At 32.9% G+C, this 17,118-nt stretch overlaps 1 protein-coding gene across 1 annotated transcript in view; it reads right to left on the reverse strand.

Moving 5' to 3' along the window:
- Positions 1 to 7,481: 7,481 nt before the first annotated feature.
- LOC149083073 (8-oxo-dGDP phosphatase NUDT18) overlaps positions 7,482 to 17,118 on the reverse strand; it is a 47,472-nt gene continuing 37,835 nt past the window's right edge. Inside the window, exons 2-6 of the mRNA XM_089236206.1 lie at positions 11,417 to 11,607; positions 11,074 to 11,194; positions 10,009 to 10,240; positions 8,387 to 8,492; positions 7,482 to 8,278 (exon numbers count right to left, since the gene is read on the reverse strand). Of these exons, the coding sequence (XP_089092332.1) occupies positions 8,033 to 8,278; positions 8,387 to 8,492; positions 10,009 to 10,240; positions 11,074 to 11,194; positions 11,417 to 11,607 (896 nt within the window). The 3' untranslated portion in view covers positions 7,482 to 8,032. The remainder of the gene's footprint in view (positions 8,279 to 8,386; positions 8,493 to 10,008; positions 10,241 to 11,073; positions 11,195 to 11,416; positions 11,608 to 17,118) is intronic.

Consider the following 17,118-nt stretch of genomic DNA (forward strand, 5'->3'; position numbering starts at 1 on the left):
ATTACATTTTTAGTTATAAAGTTAAGCAAAAATTATGTTTAGTTTTATTGGTAACAATGAATCCAGGTTAGCTTCAATAAAATAGCATGCTATTTTTATAAATGTTTGGAATGACCTAAAACACTATAAAATATATGCCATATTGATGCGTATGGATCAAGGGAGCAGAGAAAAATTTATCATTATTAAGGAGTTATCACTACACATAGAGTATAATAATATGAAAAAAACATATTGAGACCGCACAGTAATATCGTTATGTAAGCAATTACCATTGTAGAATCAATTATTATTTAGAATTTTAACTGTATTTCATTTTTATACTTTAAAATGATACAATGATATTCTTAACGACCATTTTATTATTTAAATGAATCACAATGAAACTTTGAAATGTGCTCTAAACAATTTATTCTTTTCAAAATATATGTCAAAAAAATTGTAAAGGAACATAAAAGCATAAAAAATTTCTTTTCCTAAAAACTTATTCCATTATGTACAATAATATCTCATGTAAAACATCAGCAATAATCAGGCACATCTACATAAGGCTCACAAAATCATTGCACAGGCAGCACAACACAGTATATACACAACGGCAAGTGTGGTATAAATTCTTCCTAACAAAAGATAAGTTATTTATTTATATGTAGCTGCATTGGAAATATACTTATTGCTTGGCAATGAAGGCAAAGGCATATTCATAAGTTAATTTGGTCAATATATATACACTGCACTGCATAGCACAATGTATACAGGCATTAAGTATGATCACATGCATGCTGAATTAAGGCCCAGTCTATGCCAGTACAACCGAGTATACTGAGCTAACAGAAAAAAAAGTTTTTTATCTCAATTTTTTTCCCTAACTCTTATCATATGTACATTAAAATGCATGAAAGTCAAAGTACATGATAATTAGCTTTTTAATGACAGAGACAAATCTAATTTTGGAATGGTGATCTTCAAACTTAATGTAAATTTGAGCACTTATATGGACCTATATTACATCTATGTATATACTCATATACACACATTTATTATATGATTAGATAGCTTATATATATATATATTTCATTTTTTGCACAATTTTAATTCTGATCATGCACTTACTTAACACTCATATATTGATTTAATCCTACAGTAGTAATCATCTAATTCTTTGTATAATTAATTATTTATTCTCTTTATCTCTAATTAATTTGAACTAGCTCAATAGTACACAGATTAGCACTTAAATTAATATGCAATATTGAAAGCTAATGAGAAAGTAATAGAGGTTTGCATTCGGGTTTTAAAAATGAGAAAAAAAAATTAACTAAAATAAAAAATGTATATCATAACCAGCTGATTATTCAGTCCAGAAAAATATTTTGGTAGGAACTCATAGCTGCGATAGAAAAGTAGTTGTTAAACTCTTCTGGAGTGAATCGTGGTCTTCATAAATGTAATTATTTTCTAAGTACGGTAGAACTCCTCTTTACCAGCGAAATTAGGAACAAAAGTCACTGATGAGAGAAAAAATATTTTCAAATGAGGGAGTTAAAATCTAAGTTAAGGGATTAATTAGTATTAAGAGAGTTAAAATTATTACACATGTGGGAAATTAATTATGTATGCATTGCATATTGAATCTTTTGGGCCTTTGTTTTAACCCTTTTGAAGGGCTGTGGGATAGATGGGTTTCTTACATATTTTTCTATGGGTTTTTGAAAAAATTTATGTCTTTTAAAGGGTTAAAGTCAGAGTGGCCAACCTGTAACATGCAGGCCCCTTACCTGCTATTTTACTAAGATTGGAACACTAAAATTTCTCAAAATAGGAGAAAATATTTGAAGATAGAGAAATATTAACATCTACTGTTGTATTACCACACTGTTAAATAATTTTATATTATAAAATGAAGACTTCTGATGCTGATTCTGCATACAGCGCCTACACCAAATTAACAAATTTCAAGCCCATACAAAGAATCTGTCTTTTCTATGAAATTCTGTCTTTTTCTATACTAAATTACAAGGTTTAAAACAAAAATTTTATGAACACAATTTTAAAAAGGGGAAAAAATAAAAAGCTCACTTTTTTTAAATTTGATTAAGAAGTCAAATGATTTTTTTTTTCATGTCTCTCAACCCTAAAAAATGAGTGTTGTTTCATTAGATCAGTTACAACATCAATTGAGGTAACAGGATTTTTTTTACCACTGGTGTAGAGAAAATTCTGGTGAAAAATGCTGTATAAGAGAAGTTCCACAATGTATTACACATGTGTTGTTAATTTACCTCTCTGAAAAAATGCAGAAAAAAAGTTGTCAATAAAAATAAAAAATACATTTTATTTTAATAATTATACATAATAAAAATAAAAAATACATTTTATTTTTGTAGATATAGCAGAAATTAAGCTCTTATTTTCATTGAAAATATATTTTTATTATATGCTTGCTGAATACAAATGGTATTAAGTAGCTATTTATCTTTGAATGGAACTATACAAATTGTTTTTAAGACTATACTTAATCTAAATTTTATGTTTGACAAATAGTTTATTAGTTGAATACCAAGATTTTATTATTTGAGAATCATGAAGTTGAATATATGCAAAAGAGTAAAAATATTTAGTTTTTCCCCTTAAATTTGCAATTATGCATATAAATTTTATAGTCTTTCCTTTGATTTTCCATGTCTAAAAAAATTGCTACAGTATGATTATTAATTAATATCATTTAAGAAATAATGCAACATTTTTTGCAGAAATTGGATTGCTGAAACAGATATTACTGCACTCCCAGATCAGTATATAGGTAATTTTTCTGAAAGTTTGTATTGTGGGGAGGGGGAAATGGTTCAAAAACATTATTCTATATTTCATTAAACTCTTTTCAATTCAAAGCTACTCTATTTATTAACACTGAAGTATCAGGATTTCAATGAAAATGACCGGAAAATTCATAAAATTTCTGTAAAATAAAATCAAAGTGAATGAGATATGTTTGTGTCTTTCCATCATCAAACTTCTTTGCCCACCCGCTCTCTTTTATCAGACGCAGACATTTTCTGTCTTTTTCTACTCCAATAAAAAACAGCTTTATTTGGAGGAAGAACCGTAATAAATATGCATCAGAAAATGGTATCATCCACATGATGTGTCAATTCTTTAGGTATTGCATTGTCCATATTTTTAAGGTCTGATCTCCACCTGAGAGATTCCTGCTGCATATGTTGTCTCACTTAGGTACCGGAAGAAGTGATATGAAACAGTGGAATGCAAAATTTTCCGAATAAATTAAGAGAATCAGTCTTATTGCAGATAAGATTATGATAGTCAATATCTTGAATGCTTAAATAATGAGCATTCTGGGTGATTAATTATTATTTCCTAGTGCTATTTCACAAGCAAAATATGAGTAATATAATTAAATTTCTCATTATGTAAATAATTGAAATAGCTTCAATGAAGTGCATTACTGAATTTACAAGAATCAACTGGTTGATATTTTTTTTATTCGCAACAGATCTATTGTTATGCTAATCAAAAATATCCAATGTTAACTTCTAGTCAAAGGGAAAAGAAATTTGTTAAGAAATTTATGAATTTTTAATCATTTTTCAGAATCTTCACTAACGTAACAAGCATGAAAAAAAATTATAAGAGGGCTTACTGTTTAATGTAGTGGTAAATAAAAGGTTATGATTGCTTCAAAGCTTCACTTTCCTGGTTAAGTGGTGTGTGATTTTTACCGTTATTTAACTATCATCATTTTTGATCATTTTACACTTATTTCTATCATTTGACTATCAAGTAATCAGTTTTTGTAACCCTCACTGCAAATTAAGTGTGATAATGAAATAACTTCTCCAAAGTGAACTATATTATCAAGCTCTTATTGCAATGGACATGTTGAAATCCACAATCAGATTATTTAAATGAGGAAAGCATAATCATATCATTCAAAACAATGGTTCCAAGATCAGTTCAGTTACCAATATTTTAAGAGTTTAAAAAATAAAAATAAAAACTGTTATATGACAATAAAAATTGAGCAACATCATCTTTAAAAGTTTGAAAATTTCACCCATCTCAGTTACTGTACTCATGTATTCTTCCAATTTATTCTCATAGCTTTCCATAAACTACACCTGTTCGTATATAACTGTGGACAGACTTAATATTGTATTTTGTTCAAAAGTGTTTCTATCTCAAACATCATTCCAACTGCCTAAACCAATGAATTGGTTTAACCACTCAAACTTTAATTATTATTTTTTTCTTTCTGTACAAAGTTATCTTTATATAAGTTGAAAGAAGATGAAGAGACATCCGTAAAGATGGGAATTTTCCCAGTCAAAAGCCGGTAAGGCCACTCTACTTGAGCCATTTCTAAATGCGTAGCAAGCGTATATGAACGATTTCCACATTCAAAACATTAAGATATGTATGTTTATAAGCTCAATCGGGTCTCTCTTCTTTTCTTTTTTTTTTTCCTCATAAAATATGCTGGCAGAAGTAAAGTCTATCAACTACCCCATTCTGAAACAAATCGATGTGCCACCAGGTGTGAGATAAATGATCATGGAATTTTGTGATGATAAAGCCTGCAGCTTTGCAAATATATTTTCAAACCTGTTGCTCATTTTAAGGTCTTCACGATTTTTAACCTAAAACATTTCTCCTCATTTTTTCATGCATTAATGTTTTGATTATTTTCTACACGTTTCTATTACCACAGAATGGCAGCTGAAAACTTAACCAAAGAGGGAATTGTTTTTTAGAAATTGAATCAAATTCAATGACATCAAAGCAAACAGGTATAAAAACAAACACATTAATGAATGATGCAAGTATAACCTCTCTTAAGTTTTTTAGTTGAAATTTTGGTTTAATTTGAGATACTGTTAAATGATTTAGATCAACCTCAAAGTTTGAGTATTAGGGCCCTGATTGTTTAGTCTCTGAGTGCATAAAAAATGCTCATAGGGCAACAAAATGAGATGAATTATAAATTCAGTGATCCCCTTTTTCAGAGGAGCATTTACTTACCTCAAAACATATTAGTTACCGAAATATTCAGGTACATCCTAAAAAAATGTATGTTGCCTATCACAATAAACCAAATTCAGTCCAGGCGAAATGCATTTAACCATCCAACATCTAATTTTCAGGGGTACATATTTACATAATACATATCACAGCGTATCAAAAACAACATTGAGAAAATAATTCTAATAAGTTCAAAAAGTTCTGGAATTTTTTTTGTTAAAAAAGAATGAGTGCGCAGGTAATACACCTGTAGTGATGTCAGTGCATGAAATACCCAAAATTTTTGAAAAACTTTTTTCTGACAAAAGGATACAAAAGAAATTAATTTGTTAATCCCACAACATATAGTAGAACCTCATTATAAACATACCCCTATTATAACGAGCATCATTGCTTATAATAGACATTATAATAATAATATAGGGTGATTTAGATTGGTAATATAGGGTTTTATCTGAAGCGTTTTAGACATTTCCAAGCAAACGATTAACGATCATGGTGTTGTTTTGCATAAACATAGATGTGTGCTGCATTACTCATACCACTTGCCAGCCAGAAAAATTGAAATTTATACAGTGTATGAATCCTAAATTCAACCTATGTTAAACGGTGTTTTTCATTTGATACAGTCAAATCCCATTATAACGAACTCCAAGCGACCAGAGAAATCACTTCATTATAAAGAAATTCCAGGTTTTTCCATTATTCCTATGTAAATTTATCTGGGGGATTAGAAGTGTTTGTTAAAACTAGATTTTTGCCATAACGGTGTTCGTTAAAATGGATTCTACTGTATATAATAAACACTTTTTAACTATCATACTTCCATTGATATACACTTTGTTGCATTGCACCTTTATAAAAATTATTTGGTATTAACTGGATTTTCATTAAAACAGACAACCTTTATCCCTAGTTGGTATGTTATCATGAGGTTCTACTATACTTTCATTCTGTGAGGACCCAGGTTTTCCGACCTGAATTCCTAGGCACCCAGAATAGTTCTAAAAATTCAGAATTTTTCACTGAATATGTTTGTGCAGGGCTTTCTTTGAAGTGGGTACCCTGAGTGCCTAGGCATTTTTACCAAGGTCATACAATATTTTTTGCTACATTCTTCAGTACCTCAATCGATATCCCAATTAAAAAAGCTTCACCACAGAGCAATCAAGCCTACCACATTTAAAAAATTCGAGCATAATGCAGAAGCAAAATAACCTTCAGGATTTGTTTACATCAAAAGACAGGCGGCAGCACTTCTTGAACACATGCATGACATATTTTGGCATGCACCAATCAGTTAGTAGTTCCACAGAGGAATAGTTAGAGGACGTGCATGTGCAGTGTATTGTTTGTTGGACAGGCAAGACCTATGCAAACACCTATCACCCCACATTTCAGAAATCCTAAATACATTAGGGAATAGATTACATATATATATATATATATATATATATATATATAACCACTCACACAACCCTGGACTGATGCAATGAGAAGAATTACATCAGTCAAACATACAACACCTAGCAAGCACCAATTATTAAAAAATTCCAGAGTGAAAATATTCATGAGGTATGCGTACGATTTAGTGATAGTAGTACCTCCTTAAGAATTATTTTTCTTGGGAAGTCTCAAAGAAATGCATCCAGTAGCGACAGAGATACTGTATGACCAGTCGTGGCCCAGGCTCTGTCCCAAGAGGGATATAAGCCTTTTACCGACAGAGATACTGGAGAGTGTGCTGAAAAGAATTTTGATCTGTCATATAGTTGCACAAGGTAGCTCATTTGAAAAGGAACAGCTAATACAGGGGGTGGCTCTTGGGCCATGAGGCTGCACAGAGTGCTGTGCTAGGAAGTTCACTAAATATAAGATAAAAGGATGAAAAAAATATATTTATTGATCGAAATAAAATAGGGAAAATGAATTTACTCTGTAGAAACTGAAGCTATAGCATTTGCATAATTTTTCAATAATGAAATATTTAAAGAGTAATCAGAGTATATTTTTGTAATAATCCATTCATATTGTCATCTAAAGAAGGTTTTTTTTCAAGGAATTGTTGGGATGGGATAAAGTGAGAGGAAGGAACGTCACAGAAATAGGGTGGAGATTTTGACTGGAGCCACCCCTAGCCTCATAAACATTGTATTATCTTTACTCATTCTTTTCTTGATGAAAAAAATTCCTGTAACTTTTTTTGTTATAAATCTGACATGTTGTTATGTTCATATTGAAGGCCCAATTCAAAATTCTTTGTTTTGAGATATCTGCATTTTAAAGATTCACTTTGTATGTAAATGAATGGGAAGCAACTCAGATTTAATTACAATAGGGGGTGTATAAGCAGAGTTTGGAGTTGCTGTTGTTTTGCAATATGTAGAGGCATTTTCCACCATTCTTATGGCATGTATAACTCAAAAATGTAATTTTCTAAGTTGTTGATTTTTTTTTTTGAACTGGGCCGTCTATATGAAAGAAGTCCAGTGTCATTAGAAACGCTGGATTTGTTTTACACTAAAATGTTGCTAAAATATAATAGGCTTAAACAATTTCTACCACTTCTCAAAAACATATCTTTCGAAGCACACGACAAACTAACCCACTTGGAATGACAGTCAATTTTTATCAACAATTACAACGCAATATTAAAAAATAACTATCATTCTTGTACACAAAACATAAACCTCTAAAAAAATCCAATAATTGGATGGTAATATATGTATTATGTGATTTCTCACACACACATAATATAAATGGAAGATTTTTTTCCTAAGGACATTTTAATTCTTTCATTAGAGGCCTGACAATCGTCACACATACACACACACACTTCCAGGAATTTCTAAGTAACAAGACTATGTATACATACATTTATATATAACTATATGTATGGGAAAATGGGAAATATTTATGTATAATATGTATTAGAGCAGTAAATTTTCTTTCAGGAGTGTTCTCATTTGGCACATCAGCTCATGCTCGTTCGCTACCGGATTACATTCAACATGACGCACATATTCTTGTTGAGCTTTTCCAAGAATTTCTCTCCGAGGTCTTTCCGAATCTCCAGCCAGGAGTAGCGCTGAGCTATGCTGACTTCTTCCAGGGCATTCTTACAAGATATCAAAATTGATATACAGATGCCATCATGCTCACCGCTGGGCTCTCCTGAATGCTCTACAGATAGCACGCCATGTAGTTTATGGGGAGGTGGGTTGGAATTGAATAATACCTATGATATATATGAATATACATACATTTAAGTATATTCGGTATTGCTCACATGCATTGGGGATAATATTGTTCATGAAATCATACAATATTTCGAATTATTAAATACCTGTATGTATTTCCTCAAAGTAGAGTGGATGCTTTTTGAAGGATTAATTTCACAGGTTGGAAAATGGACATTTCTTTTTTCAGAAATCATGACGTGGATCCTGTTACTGAAACAACAAATTCAAAATATGGCATCTAAAAATATATGCATGTAAAATACATGATACATGTAGTAAGTCAGCATAATACAGCAGACACCATCTAATCTGGGACCCTTAGGACCTGGATGATTCCTGATTACAGGAATTTCCTGGATTATGGATCAAGTTTTATTTGTCCCCCCCCCCCCCCCCACACACACACACACACACAATTTCTTAAATCTAAAGCAACAAATTAATTTTTTAAGATATATTGATTCATATTTCCTACAAAAAGTTCATTACAAATCAAAGTATGAACATATAAATAATTCTTTTAATTTATGACAATAGTCCAATCTGTGTTCCTTTCAAAAACTTTCCTTTCTGTGTTCCTTCATCTCTATCGATTTCACCACTTTCTTAATAAATTCTTTCTCCATTCAAACCATATCAGAATTTTAAAATCTGTTAATTATTTTAACAACCAACTCTCCATTTGTTGATGTCTATTATACTGCTGATGGATCCTAAAAAGATAGAAATTTGTGTATTCATACATGTTTCACTGTCAGTGGAAGCAAAATTTTTTACACTATCATTGGTTGTTTTTTTTCCAGGTAGCGAAGTTGTAAGGCCTTCCATATTTTGCCAATATGCTATTTATTTTTTGAAGTGACACTTTCTGAAGCTTTTGCAGCACTTTAAATTGCATCTTTCACACTCACCAGTTTAACTTGTATATTCTTGTATATTCTTGCTGTGATTTGTTTTCATTCAAACAAAAAATAATAGATATGAGAATGGATAAAAAATAGTTGAAACCAACTTATATGTTTACATTGGACTAAAGCAAGTGTCAAGGGATATCATTTAAGTGTTCAAAATTTTCAATAGGTTGGATAGGATGGACCATAATATATTAATACATTGTCAATCAACTGCTTCTACAAGGGGACACAAGTATCAAATTCCAGGTTGTGATGTTGCAGGGAGTTTTTCCCTCTACCTAATAGGGTTGTAAATAAATGGGATAGCTTGGCAGTATTCGCTTTTATATTGGGTTGCTATATTTTGATTACATTTGACATCCATATTTTTTTATGAGCGTAATTCTTTCAGCCATTTCGTTGGGCATTTTGCCTGTTGCGGTGTTTGTATTTGTGTTTAAAAAAATCATTTGAGGTCTAAGTTAAAATAAAAAACATAGGCTAACAAATATGTCTGGATCAAGGTGTTTCTACTGTACATTGCGCATTGGCTCCTCAAATTATGAGCAAAAAAATATTGCGCCCAAAATGCATGTAATTTCCTAAATTGCAAATCAGGTATTCATCTACCAAGTATAAAATTCATGAAAAAAAATCCTTTTTGAGGCATAATATGTTTCATTTCCATTGACTTCATCATACATTTTCATAGAAATGAATAGAGGTGTTTCTGATGAACGCACATGGTCTATACTACTAAATGTCATTTTATAATTAATTTTAAATCTAAATAAACACTCAAAGCATACAAAAAATTGTGAGTTTATTCTCACTTTGATTTCTTTCTGATGATGACTAGAAGTCTGAGGAGGAGTTGCTTGTGAGGCCAAATGCTTGTAAGTAGAGGACTATGCCAAGGCTCATTGTTTCTCGCATAATATTGTTTTGCTCGCTCGATGAGAGGCAATATATCGCACGCTCGAAGACTCAGCTGATTGAGGTCATCAATCCAGCTTGCCTGCAATGATTCAGCATCTGCTCGTGCCACTGTCTTTAGCGTGCCACCTGAACAATTGCATAAAAAATAAAATAGATTCATATGCACACACGCAAAACAATATTAATATTTTGACTGTAATTAGTATTTAAATTTAACTTTATTAATTTTAAAAAATACTCTTGTGTTCAAATAAAAGAATTTGCACATTTTGTGGAATTCCAAAAAAAAAAAAACAGACATGTATAGCTTGGTGCAGAGCACAACTCTCCACTGTGTTTGACAGGCTCGCTGAGATGTATAGCAATGAGATCTTACAACCTTATGTTCACTATTATGTGGTGCAGTTGGCCCTAGGTTCTAATATGCATGACAATGCTTGTCTAAATATCTCTCAACTAGTCTAGGATTATCTTCACATTGAGGATGTTTATTTTATGAATTGGCCGTCACATCTCTCCAGACCTAAACCTTATTGAACATGTCTAGCATGCTCTTAGGAGGGAAATTGCATCTATCCATCCATCTTTGAGAACCATCCAGGAGCTGTGAATTGTATTGCTACAGAAGTGGGACCAACAGCCATAGGGACTTGTCACTGTCTTGTTTCGAAAACTGTGAGAGCAGACTACCTCCCATATTAGTAATTTTGTTTCATCTCTTGCACCTTAAATTTTGGTCATTTCTTCAATAAGCTTTACTGATGATCAAGAATGACTGCTATATGGTATAATTTTTTTGTCTTACATAACTGTTTATCCACAGTCAAATTTCATCAAAATATGTCTCAGTTTTTCAGAAATTGCTAAGATGAGCAGATTCTCTCAATTTCGAACAGCAATATAAACTGACGAATAAATTAAAATTCTTGTTTTCACATTAAAGCTTTTAAAAAATTCACCTATTATATTTCCTGTAAACACAAAGCGATACCAATGACCCTGAGCACATTCCACTAGTAGTAACGTGTTGGGTTCAAACTTCAAGCCAGTTTCTTCAAGCACTTCCCTTCGCACACCATCCTTAAAATAAAAGAAATTTCAAGAAAAATACATAATGTGAATGATGGGGCATATATGTACAGTTTCATAGAAATATGAATGGCCATAAACACATATTACACTAGTTTATGCACGCAAGTATATTCAGAATCAGATTTAACATTTGTGATAAAAAACATGAACATAATATAATTTCTTAAGCATTGAATACTTCCAATCTTGAAGAGCATAATATTAACTGACCAATATATTCTCTCCTGGTTCAAGTCTCCCAGCTGGAAGATACCAAGTACCGGCGCAGGAGCTTTTGGCTTCTTGCATCATAAGAACTTCATCATTTTCATTGATCAGTACAGCTGCTACTATATATGTCACTGATTTTTTGACAACCGGCTTGTAATCACTCAGTGACAGTGACTCGATTCCTTTAGTTGCTGAAAAACAAAAGTACAGCTGAGTACACACAACTTGCATGTAAATGGGCATGTGCCTTGATTTCTGTATCATGCAGGATGTTTTAGAAAAGTCTCATTGACTTTGAAATCATAGGCGGAGATAGACTTAGAAGTCTGGGGGGGGGGGCACAATGATGATGATGTTAATTCATATATACATTAGATCAGTCGACTCCACCTTTGACGCTGGAGGCAATACCCCCATATCTCCGCCCATGGAAATGTGTAACTTGGTAACAGTGGTGGATGGAAAGGTGAAACAAGCACTTCGCGTTCAATGGACAGGCCTGGAATCTCAAATTAGCTAGTTCGTAGAATTAGTTGCAACTTTGGCGAATAGATTCATTCTGCCACAGCAGATGTGCCAACATGAAAATATTGAGGGGGGGCTGAAAATTGCCACCCATCCCATATATACAGGACTCAAGCCTGTACATAGGAGGCGGAATAGTGCATTGCATTGTATATCATGAATTATTGGGGGTTCAATAGCCTAGTGCCACAATGCGATGTTCATTAAATAAAAGGGTGATATTGTTCTTTGGAAAACATGGGTCAAAGCATTGTATGATTGATTTGAAATGGTTACCTTGCCTAACACTTGCATGACAAAAGTAAAGAAAGGAGTTTTAACCCCTTTATGATCACACAGACCTATTATTGCATCCTAACACCAGTGGAATAAATTCAAACAAAAGTTCTGTTTTATTCCTCTTTACCATTGTGAAGCTTTATAGTAACCCTATCAACTGAAGTTGCCTTTTTCTATCCCCTCCTTTCTTTCTATACTCCTGTTAAGGATCTTTTCCCCTACGCATATAATGTACCCTTCTAATATATGTATTAGTGAAAGAGCACACGTAGGGTGAGATTGAAAAGAGACTATAAAAAAAACTCTCTTACCTACCTTATCTGTTACTCTTTGTTATATATATGTTCCCCCTTTCTTTTTTGTAACGTGTGGTTAGGTCAGGGCCGTCTTAAGAGCATCATGGGCCAAGTGGTTTTTCTGAGGTTCTACCTGGTAAATTCTAGAAAATTTCAACCGGATCTCATTTTTGTGAGGCCTCCGGGTGGGCCTATGCGTTAAGATGGCACTGGGTTAGGTTAAGACGAGGTTACCAAATTTATCGCCGATTCGTCAAATAGAGTTAATCCTAATTTGTTGCCAAAAGTTTGTACGTGAATGGGTAAAGCCTTTTTTCTGCAATGAATGCTTACACCCCCTCCCCCCCCAGATGAACTTCATCGGCCTTCAGTCATCATTGATTCTTAAACTTTTTTTCATCCCAGACCCATTTGGATAATGTTTTCTATTTGTTAGGAAATTTAGTTCTTGCGACATTAGTTGTCCATTAATTTTTATAACTGCTTTTTTAACCTATCATTTAATTTCTTTTTTGGCTATGGCTAATGGTTATTTTGGGCAAATCTTTTTTTATTCCAAGAAAGTTTAAAAATATTTTTAACTTTTTTTGGAATTTAAGACAAAAAGATTTAATGAACTTTTTTTCACTTATTGATTCCCGTCGGAACGAACGATCTGTATGTGTTTGTTTGGAACTTGATCAATTTTTTTGATGTTTTTCCCGAGTCATGCTCATGAGAGTATCAAATCTAAGCTCAGCGTACAAATGTAAACAAAATTTGGATAAAAAATAAAAAATCCGAAAAATATTTTGGATATTAATGGTATCTCTCTTCAATCGAAATGGGAAAACAAGTATCGAAAAAGAAACTTTTGCGATGCGAAAAATTCCGTGTAACACATTTCTATAAGTGGAAGTTTAACTCAAGACGATACACCCATAGCGTGCCCAAAATACATTAGAAATTTTGTATTTGCCTTATTCGTTGGTGATTTTCTAAGAAAGTACCACTTGTTTTTCATCTTTTTATCTATCACTGTTTTCAAGCCCCAAGTATAGATCAATGACTGGGCAGACTGATCTAATGTACATGCATACACAGTTGAAACCTCGCTACGACGATGAATCTTTTTACACCGATTTTTTTTTCAAATCTTGTTTGGAATTGCCTATAGTCCAATGTTTCACTTCTCTGGATACAACGGTATCCTTTAGTACGATAAATCTTCCCCCTCTATAACGATTTTTTTTTATAAATTTTAAAACTGTTGCTGTGATTTATATATATTTCCCTCAAAATCACCAATATATTTTTAAATACTCAACTTGTTTCATCCTTGGAGGTTGTTTAATAGCATTGGTATTGTCACTATCTAGCATACGAAAGTATTAATGAAATTGCCGTGAAACAGTTTCCTGTGTAGTAAATGAAAGTGCTGAGCAGTAAACCACTTCACAGTTGTGGGACAACTGATTGAATTTTATTAATAAAATAATTTTAGAAGCATGGGCGGAGATACAGGGGGTCATGGGGGGCAATACTCCCCAGCGTCGAAGGTAAAGCCGATTGATATAATGTATTTGCGTATATATGAATTGACATCACACAATCATGCCCTTCCCCCAGACTTTCAAGTCTACCTCCGCCTATGTTTAGAAGTATTTGTTACTGAAAATGACATGATTTGTTATTAGAAATTGGTTGTTTTTTTTTCGTATTTCAGAAATATATGACATCCATATTTGTTATGGATATCTTTCTTTTAGACACCTCATTGAGCGTTTTGCGAGTTTCTTTGGCCTTGTATTTGTATAATCAATTTTTCATTTTTTATTGCAGCAAAAGGCTTAATGCACTTTATGGTGGTATTAACAACGCCAATATTCATAAGAAATGGCAATAACAGCATAAACTTGGTGGTGTTTGATAATATATAATGCTACCTCTTCTCTCTATCGTAGTACGATAACCTCTCCACAACGATATTTTTTCTTGGTCCGCACAGTATTGTTATATCGAGGTTTCACTGTACATGAATTGACATTATAGTGCCTCCCCTCCTTCCTTCTAGCCTTTCGAGTCTTAACTTCGCCTATGTTTCCAAGTTATTTCATTTCAAAGTTGAGTCCTTTTTGAAACACTCCCATATATAAATTCATATTCTCCCTCTCTACGTGCATGCAATTTTTTTTTGGGACAGAACACTCAGTTTTTTTGGAATTTAATTTAGTTCCAGCAGCAGCTCATAATTCACTGTCAACTCTTATGGAGTATATTAAAATCCGTTTTTTCCTGGGCTATCATTACTGTTATCGCAGAATCGATATTAAACTTCACGCAGGCGATATTAAAAATCTCCCAGTAATTTACTCAAACGAAAAATACGAAAATATCTATGGGGGCAGAAAGGGGATTAGGAAAAGTGCCAAAGCATAGAGCGAAGCCAAGCGCAAACTATAATTATCCGCGTAAAGAAAATGATACATTCCGCGATTGGAGATTTCATTCTTCTCGAGTAGTATATAAATTCTCACGCCGCTTCTATCAATCAAAGCGGTCAGAAAGTTTTGGAGGGCAACTCTTTCTGTTTCCTCTATAATATCACAGCGCTTTGGCTACAATCCAACACTAAGAAAATATACCAGAAATGATGATTATGGCTATATATTCATACCCCATTACTCATTAACAGGAATTCCCCCCTTGCCCCTTTATCTTTTCTTCATCCACTTAACCATAAAGTTTGCCAAAAATGGGGATAAAAATGTCTTCATCGAGCAAGGCCCGCTTACATACCATATCGATCATGCTCGTGTAGATTTGACACTGTATCTTTCGGCCACGTGCGTACGAGTGTGTTATGTTCCTCTGGTAATTTATTAATTTTCCTTGTAACATTTTGTTTCACTATACACCAGCTGCATTAATTAATTAACGTGAATATTACTTTAAATCAAAAGTCTGCTTGGTAACGGTTATTCCGCGAAATGTCTCATTCAGGGCTTCTCTTGATAGACGCGGAGCCCGGTGCAAAAATAATAGCAAGGACGGGCGTTTTAACAAATTCGGGGCCCTAAAAATGTTTAGGACCACTTTAGCTCAGATTTTATGACTGTAGACGCCGCTTTTTAGAATCACGAATAATAATATCATTTGATTATTGTTATCAGTTTAGCAAAATACGGAGTAAATTAATATCATAACATGGGAAAGAATCCGTTTTTTGTTATCAGGAGACACACTCTCAGCTGACAATTGGATCACTCACAATGTTTGGCACGTGATTGCTCCCAGAGCTTTATGGATAGGTCACGCTCTCTGGGTCCAGTGTTTGTCTTGAGCTTGGCTGCCCCACATGCAAAGCCTCTTAATGCAGCTTTGCCCACATGCAAAAAAAGCATGGAAATTTTGTAAATCCTTTCTGTTGGCCAAGTAGGGTGTTAACCATTTTCAGGTCTATACAAGTGATCCAATTATGTACAGCTAATCTGCAAGAACTAAGCTAGTGTTAGTGGATAGCCCGGGACCTTTGGACATGTGTCAGTAGGGTGGATCGAAAAGTATAGGAATTTTTTTTTTTTCGAAATAACTTCTGGCATGGGGGGGGGGGGGGAAGTTGTGTCTTGGGTGTATTAGTTCGCATGTTTTTTTATTGAAATCCATTCATATCTTCTGGTGGCCCAAGCGCCCCAAAAACTAGTTAGAAATTCACACTTTTATGAAAATGCATAAAAAATTGAAAATTAATGGCATTTTTTTATAAATTTTGCAGAGTATTCAGGTATTAAAGTATAAAATTATAAATAATAATAATTTTATAATAATACATGAAGTATAAATTTCAAAATCAAAGCAATAAATCATAAAACTTATAAAAATTGAACTTACATAATGTCTTTTTTAATTCTATTAATTTGAAGAGATTTTCATATTTCTAAATGTGTTGTACTGCTTTTTGGTATTAAAATGTTTGTTATTATGGCTTCTTGATTTTATCCTATTTAATATGAAGCCGTGTCTCTTCTCCACACACATTTTCCGACACTAAGTGAGAATGTATCTTTCAACTGCTTGGGTATGGCATGAATATTTTCACTATTCTTTCCAACTTTTACTATACTAAATAATTTTATACATTTAATAATAAACGATTTTTCATTCTTTGCCTATACTATTTTCTCTATGAAATCTCCGATTATTTAACTCTTTTTTTTTTTTAAATTCAAAATTTACATAAAAATCGATTTTGGCAATATTTAAGTGTCTTGGGGCACCGGAAGAAATTAATTGAAGTTGAAAAAAATTTGCATTTATGCTAGTATGCTTTAAAAAAAAAACTTTTGCACCCCATGCCGATTCTTTTGTCCATATTTTGATTGTTCGAAAGTTAAGTCCTTAGACACCCTTTATCTTTCGAACCATTGGTTATAGAAGCATACTTTCAGTAAGAAAATTTATCTAAATACCATACCTATCTTGAATATACCATTTATTTACTAGGCGCCGTATACGTATTGAGATACAAAATTTAATTTTTTTATACGGTCCCCCCCCCCTCCCCTGTTCTCCAGCTTCTAATTAGAAAGGTGTTGCCCTGTCTCTTCTGATCCCAACAAAAAA

The sequence above is a fragment of the Pholcus phalangioides genome, unplaced genomic scaffold (genome assembly GCF_987345545.1).
Source record: "Pholcus phalangioides strain wild (caught in Gottingen) unplaced genomic scaffold, Ppha-v1.0 ptg000009l_1, whole genome shotgun sequence".
In the NCBI taxonomy this organism is placed as follows: domain Eukaryota; kingdom Metazoa; phylum Arthropoda; class Arachnida; order Araneae; family Pholcidae; genus Pholcus; species Pholcus phalangioides.